This window comes from Equus przewalskii, chromosome 9 (genome assembly GCF_037783145.1).
Source record: "Equus przewalskii isolate Varuska chromosome 9, EquPr2, whole genome shotgun sequence".
Lineage (NCBI taxonomy): Eukaryota > Metazoa > Chordata > Mammalia > Perissodactyla > Equidae > Equus > Equus przewalskii.
In genome coordinates this window covers 9,050,738-9,058,994 of record NC_091839.1, presented here as the reverse complement: position 1 = coordinate 9,058,994, position 8,257 = coordinate 9,050,738, and the positions used below count along the sequence as shown (strand labels likewise).

General features: G+C 39.0%; 1 protein-coding gene across 1 annotated transcript in view; it reads right to left on the bottom strand.

The window, feature by feature from the left end:
- Positions 1-326: 326 nt before the first annotated feature.
- Positions 327-8,257, bottom strand: part of LOC103552493 (zinc finger protein 30-like) — a 66,584-nt gene continuing 58,653 nt past the window's right edge. Inside the window, exon 14 of the mRNA XM_070559516.1 lies at positions 327-2,817. Coding sequence (XP_070415617.1) covers positions 2,108-2,817 — 710 coding nt within the window. The 3' untranslated portion in view covers positions 327-2,107. The remainder of the gene's footprint in view (positions 2,818-8,257) is intronic.

Below are 8,257 nucleotides of genomic sequence, written 5' to 3'. Positions count from 1 at the left end.
ACTTACCATCTTAACCATTTTCAAGTACACAGTTCAGTGGTATTAAATACATTGACACTGTTGCGCAGCCATCACCACCATCATCCCCATAACTCTTTTCATTTTGTAACACTGGGACTCTGTACCTATTAAACAATAACACCCCATTCCCTCCCTCCCTCCAGCCACTGGCAACCACCATTACAAGTTCTAGCTATGACTCTGACTACTCTAAGTACCTCATGTAAACTGAATCATACATGTATTTGCCTTTCATGACAGCTGATTTCATTTACAGTAATATGTCCTCAAGGTTCATCCAGGCTGCAGCACACTTCAGAATTTCCTTTTTCGTTTTCTAGTGTCCAAGATTTTTGTAATTAAAGGAACAAAGGTATCCCCCATTCTTTTTTGGTAAGGATCCAATCCCTCCCTTTTTTTTTCCCCAGTAATTTTACTGAGATCATAATGATTTATAACTGTGTAATTTCGGGTGTACATTATTATTTATCAATTTCTAATAGACGTCATTGTGCTCACCAACAGTAGTCTAATTTTTCTCCTTAACTGTGCATATGTGACCCTTTACCCCTTCTGCCCACTTCCCAACCCTCTTCCCCTCAGGTAACCACTAATTTGTTGTGTTTATCATGTATTTGTTATCTTCCACATATGAGTGAAATGATGCTGTATCTGTCTTTCTCTGTCTGGCTTATTTCGCTTAACATCATACCTACAAGGTCCATCCATGTTGTCATAAATGGGACAAGTTTGTCTTTTTCTATGGCTTAGCAGTATTCCGTTGTGTGTGTGTGTGTGTATATATATACACACACCACATCTTCTTTATCCTTTCATCCATAGAAGGGCACTTGGGTGGCTTCCACATCTTGGCTATTGTGAATAATGCTGCAATGAACATAAGGGTGCATAAATCTCTTTGGATCACTAATGTCAAGTTCTTTGGATAAATACCCAGTAGTTGGACAGCTGGGTTGTATGGTATTTCTATTTTGAATTTTTTGAGAAATCTCCATACTGTTTTCCATAATGGCTGCACCAGTTTTCATTCCGACCAGCAGTGTATGAGGGTGCCCTTTTAGCCACATTCACTCCAATATTTGTTGTTTTTTGTTTTGGTAATTACAGCCATCTGATAGACCTCATGGGGAAGGGTTGGCATCTTGCCACTGCAGCACAAAGTGTGTTGTGTGCAGCTCATCATCCCTGTCAGATGTGGAGTTGACTTCCTGGCCGTAGCTTATGGACACACTAAGGAACTAGATCTTGTGCATTCGATCTCCTCTTTTGCTGTAAGTAAACGTTGTACCACTTGATCCTGGCGTGTATGTTCTCTGTTCTTCATTGTCGGTGTTGCAATGCAAGGTACACATCAGGATAGATGTGGAGAGGGCTGATGGCCACTCTGAGTTTATTATAACCAGCGTTTCAATATATACACAGCTTACAGCTGTTAAACATACACAGGTGTTCTGGATGAAGTAATTAGCGAATGCCAAGAATTCTTAGTGATTTCTCAAGGAGTCCTCCCTTGGCCTCTGTTTTGATATTATCATGTTATTGCTGTGCTTGTATATCTCGGAGCAGGCAAGGTCTCTTAGGCAACGGTCCCTCCTGCTCCCGATATCGATATCGTTTCTCCGTCTGTGCCCCCGGGCCTGTCTTAGGTTGCCTCCCCCTGGAGGTCTTACCCATCATTGGCTAACTGGCCTTCTCACCTCCGGGTCACAGTTTGTTGGCAAGCCTTTTCCAGTGATTATTACCCCTTCCTGCGTCAGGGGTGGCTACATTCATGACTTCAAATCATGCACTGGTCTCTTCCATGAGTGGCACTTACCTGCCTGTGACCTTGGCCACACAGCCTGGACAGCCAGTCAATAGTGAAACATAGAGGAATGTCATAAAAGACTTTCTTATATAAATACAAAACAAAATTCTCTGAATGTGAACAATATGTGGGTCATAAGTGAAAAACATCAAACATTATTTAAATTCCAAGGAGTTCATGCCTGTATAAATTATTTGATGCCTTATAAGCCTTTTGGAAAATGCCTTCTCACATCCTCTTCATTTAAATTGTTTCTCAGTGGTATAATTCCATTGTCTACTATACATATATTCCATGAGGTCTCTCCCCGGTGTGAATTCTCTGATGTGCTTTAAGCATTGAACTAAGCCTAAAGGACTTCCCACATCTATTACACGCAAAGGGCTTCTCACCAGTATGAATACTCTGATGTACTTTGAGGCCGGAACTGAGCCTAAATGACTTCCCGCATTTGTTACATTCAAAGGGTTTCTTACCACTATGAATACTCTGATGCTGAGTAAGTCGTCCATACACACTAAAGGCCTTCCCACATTCCTTACATTCATAGGGTTTCTCACCAGTATGAATTGTCTTATGGTGTAAAAGGTTTGAGGCTTGACCAAAGGCCTTCCCACATTCTTTACATACATGGGATTTCTCACCAGTATGAACTCTTACATGTTGAGCAAGGTTTGAAGCAGAAATAAAGGTCTTCCAACATTCTTCACATCGATAGGGTTTCTCACCAGTATGAATTCTGTTATGTACTTTGAGGTCTGAAAGACGAAGAAAGGCCTTGCCACATTCCTTACAATCATGTGGTTTCTCACCAGTATGGATTGTCTGATGTACTCTAAGGTCTGAACGACGACTACAGGCCTTCCCACATTCCTTACATTCATAGAGTTTCTCTCCATTATTAATTCTATGTTGTAGATTTAGAGATGAATGTTTTATACACATGTACATTCTTCCAGAGCTGATTATTTCATATCTTGATTCCAAATCTAAAACAAATAAGAAAATGTTTCCTTGACCAGAAAATGTCCTATAATTGATTAAGACAAAATTGAAAATTTCTACAATTAGAGGTGATTTAAAGAACTCTAAAATACAGTCATAAATCTTGAAAACATACAAGGAGAGTTCAGAGAATAAGTTTCTGCAGTAGAGTGCTGGTAAAGGTTTTAACAACCTCTCTATACACACAGACACACACACACACACAGCACATCCAGCCTTGATCTGTGTCGTGTTAGCCCATGTCGATGGTGTAAATACTCCCACGACAGGCAATTTCAAGCTATCAATATAGTGTAAACAAACCCAGACTTAGGACATGTAAAATCTTGTCCCTAGACAGCCAGTACCAGCCAGCTCTAACATACTACTTCCATCTAAAACACATATTAAATTTAAAAAGGCAATTATTTATACCTGATCACTCTTCAATTACAATTCCCCTAAAAAGAAACATTTCCACCACTGTGGTCCACTTCCTCAGATGCACAGCCATCTGCGCTTTGCTTTGCTCTTTATAACAGTTAAGATACTGAGAATCTTTACCTATTTAGCCTCTCCTAAGATTTTATTATTTACTATGCTTACAGCTATTCAATCTTTTTATTCCTTATATCTTTTCTCAGGTCCCACTCTACCTTTCCCTTTTAACCAAGGCCAACCATTCTGGTAATCCCCAGAAGAGTATGTTAATCAATTTTCTAACACATACCAGGTCTTACGGTATTTTGACCATTTAGGAACATGAGGCAAAAGAGGGAACCTGAATTATACAACAGTGTAGAGGAAGAGTGCCAAGATTTATACGGAAAAGAACTGTCAGTTGTGAGTTGAAGGATAAAAGTCTTATGAAGCAATAACTTGAGCAAAATCGAAAGCGCTTAATGAGGAGGCTATGACTTGGGGGCAAAAAATATCCTCTTATGACTAGAGTATGGTCTATGTACCAAAAGTTGAAATAATATTAACAACACTCTTCAAAATAGAGTAACAATCGAAATCAATAACAAATATTAGAAAACCAAAAGACCTTCCATGTGGAAATGGTAATGTCCTCTCCAAAAATGCTGGATCACTATAGAAAAAAAAACCCTGAGATATAAGAATCCTAGTAAATGACTATGCAGAAAATAAGCACATATCAGAATCTTGGGTAAGCAATTTCACCACTCAGAGAACTTAAAACTCAAAGGACTATTTCTATAAAAGAAAATGAGTTGAGGATCAATGTCAAATATGTAGAAAATAAACAACAAAGTAGAGGAAAGCAGGATATAATGAGTGAGAAGACAGTAGCATAACAAATCAATCAAAGAGCTGGGGTTTTGAAAACCTATTACAGGAAATATTAGGTAAACCAACCAAAAAAGAGACTAAAAACAAGTAAAAATTTTTCTAGAAGAAAATAAGAACCAGAGAGGAATTTATTTAAATTGCAAGAGTACTACGTGAACACTTTTGAAAGAATGGACAACTTTCTTAAAAAATTTATCAAAATTGACCACAGAAGAGAAGCCTAAACCAACTGGATGGCGGCAAAAATCTTCCAGAAAAGACAGCTGTAGTAAACACACTTTAATATCTAGATTGTAGTTTCTCAATATGCACAGCTAAAATACAGGCACAGAATAGTTGGACAAAGGGAAAATGTAGAAAGAGAGCAGGAAAAGCGAGCCTAGAAATCTTATTCCAAAAAGAGGAAGACTCCAAAAACTGAGAGCTATGACGGACCAAAACTGTAAAAAATAGCATAAAAATGATTATGATGCATACATATAAACCAGGCAACAAAAAGCGATGAATCAGCAATGATACAAGAGAAAAACAATGACTTTGAACCATTAAATAACTCCTGAATTGCAGGAGGTCTAGTTCCAGCACGGTGGCACTAAGTCCCTCCAGCCTAGACTGGCCCCCCTCTGACTGATTTCAACTATAAACACTTGACAAAATACAAAACTTAACCACATAAGGACTGTAAATAAAAGCAGGAGGGTTTGGGAAAGGAGTCAAAACTTTACCAAGCAACCCAGACTGAGCTGAGTTTCTTGCTGCTGATATTTTTTTTTTTTTGGGGGGAAGATTAGCCCTGAGCTAACTACTGCCAGTCCTCCTCTTTTTTGCTGAGGAAGCCTGGCCCTGAGCTAACATCTGTGCCCATCTTCCTCAACTTTATATGTGGGATGCCTACCACAGCATGGCGTGCCAAGCAGTGCCATGTCCACACCCGGGATCCGAGCCGGCGAACCCCGGGCCGCCAAGAAGCGGAACGTGCGAACTTAACTGCTGTGCCACCAGGCCGGCCCCTAAAGGAAGTTCTTAAGCAGAACTTAAGAGTTTGAAGCAAAACACATAATGCATATAGAGAGGTATCAGAGAGGATGGACTCAGGAGACGAGTTAATAAGTAAATTGTAGCAGGAGGTGGTTAAAAAGTCTACATAAGGCTGTCACTTCTCAGTCTGCTTCTGGAACTTCCAGTTAGCAGGGCAGGCAGCTGGACAAGAAAGTTGGACGTGAAGTGAGGGAAGCAAGAACAAAGGAGAATCTTAGAAAAACATGGACTGGAACTGGCGCTGACATCCTGTGTCCTCCAATCCTCCCAATTGGACGATAGGGGAATTCTGCAGGAGAGGCTAGCGCCTTTGTCATGGAGCTAAAGACTTCACATGTCCCAGGGGGTACAGAAGCTGAAGGAGGAGCTCTGGCAGGGACAGGGGAAGCCAGGTTCAGCTGCTGCCGCCTGCCAACATGGTTACCAAGCGGTTAAGTGACCACACATGTGAGCTCCAAGACAATGTCCTGGGGCCCACTGACAGGCCAAACAGAAGAACATGGTTTCTGCTTGGTTTTTACCTTGCCAATGTCACCAAAATGACTCTAGTGGTCCAGGGTAACCCAGAATTATACAGAAAAGGAAATACAGAGAAATGTTTCAGTTGAGCTACTTTGACAAGAAAAGTCCACTACAAGAGTGGCCAAGTTCCTCCTTAAATGGCAGAGGAAGGTTTCCAAAGGCTTAGAGAGACTGGAACAGCTTAAGTAAACCAAAGTGAATTTATCACATGTAGAAACAAGCTAAAAAAATATGACAACCATACCACACCCTATTTGTGTTTTTGACCCTAAAATGTGTTTCTTACAGTTGGATCATGTTTTTTATTTTTAATCCATTTTGCCAATGTTGGTCTTTTAAATGGAGTGTGTCCTCAGTTTAAGTTTAATGTGATTACTGATAGAACTTATGCCTGAAATTTTGATAATTATTTTCTATATGTTTTAGGCCTTCCCCCACCCCCCATTTCTTAATTATTGCCTTCTTTGTTGTTAAATAGAGATGTTCTAGGGTATCACTTGATTTCCCTTATTGTTTCCTTTGCTATATAATTTTTTAAGTTATTTTCTTAATGGTTTCCTGGGAATTACGATTAATACCTTAACCTATAATTGACAAACCCTTAGCCATACTCCCTAAGAAAAAAAGAGAGATGACTCAAATAAATAAGATCAGAATTGAAAGAGGAGAAATTACAACAGATACCACAGAAATACAAAAGGTTTAAGAGAATATTATGAAAATCTATATGCCAACAAACTGGACAATCCAGAAGAAATGGATAAATTCCTAGACTCTTACAACCTCCCAAAATTGAATCAAGAAGAAATAGAATCTGAATAGACCAATCACAAGTAAAGAGATTGAAACTGTACTAAAAAACCTCTCAAAAAATAAAAGTCCAGGACTAGATACCTTCTCTGGAGAATTCTACCAAACATTCAAAGAAGGTTTATTACCTATTCTTTACAAACTACTCCAAAAAATTGAGGGAGTTGGAAAATTCCTAACACATTCTATGAGGCCAACATCACCCTGATACCAAAGCTAGACAAGGACAACACAAAGAAGGAAAATTACAAGACAGTATTGCCGATGAACACAGATGCAAAAATCCTCAACCAAATATTGGCAAACCGAATACAGCAATACATTAAAAAGATCATACACCATGATCAAGTGGGATTCACACCAGGGACACAGGGATGGTTCAACATTCACAAATCAATCAATCTGATACACCACATTAACAAAATGAGGAACAAAACCCATATGATAATCTCAACAGATGCAGAGAAAGCATTTGACAAGATCCAACATCCATTCATGATAAAAACTCTCAATAAAATGGGTATAGAAGGAAAGTACCTCAAAATCATCAAGGCCATATATGACAAACCCACAGCCAGCATCATACTCAATGGGGAAAAACTGAAAGCCATCCCTCTGAGAACAGGAACAAGACAAGGGTGCCCACTCTCACCACTCTTATTCAACACAGTACTAGAGGTTTTGGCCAGAGCAACTAAGCAAGAAACAGAAACAAAAGGAATCCTAATAGGCAATGAAGAAGTGAAACTCTCATTGTTTGCAGATGACAGACATGAATTTATATATAGAAAACCCTAAAGAATCCATCAGAAAACTTTTAGAAATAATCAGCAACTACAGCAAAGTGGCAGGGTACAAAGCCAACTCCCAAAAATTAGTGGCATTTCTATACTCCAATAACAAACTAACAGAAAGAGAACTCAAGAATACGATCCCATTTACAATCGCAAAATAAGAATAAAATATCTAGGAATAAATTTAACCAAGGAGGTGAAAGACCCATACAAGGACAACTATAAGACATTACTGAAAGAAACTGATAATGACATAAGGAAAGATATTCCATGCACATGGACTGGAAGAATAAACATAGTTAAAATGTCCATATTACCTAAAGTTATCTACAGATTCAATACACTCCCAAACAGAATCCCAATGACATTCTTCACAGAAATAGAACAAAGAATCCTAAAATTCACATGGGGCAAAAAAAGACCCCAAATAGTCAAAGCAATCCTGAGAAACAACAACAAAGCTGGTGGCATTGCAATCCCTAACTTCAAAATGTACTACAAAACTATAGTAATGGTCCTGGTACAAAAACAGGCACACAGATCAATGGAACAGAAGTGAAAGCCCAGTAATAAAATGACACACCTACGGACAGCTAATCTTCAACAAAGGAGCCACAACCATACAACGGAGAAAGGAAAGCCTCTTCAATAAATGGTGCTGGGAAAGGTGGAGAGTCACATGCAGAAGAATGAAAGCAGACCATTATCTTTCTCCATACACAAAAACAGACTCAAAATGGACCAACAACTTGAAGACCTGAAACCTTAAAACTTCTAGAAGAAAATACAGGCAGTACATTCTTTGACATCAGCCTTAAAAGGATCTTTTTGAATACTATGTCTACTTGGACAAGGGAAACAAAAAATAAACAAGTGGCACTTCATTAGACTAAAGAGCTTCTGGAAGGCAAAGGAAACCAGGATCAAAATGAAAAAACAACCCACCGACTAGGAGAAAATATTTGCA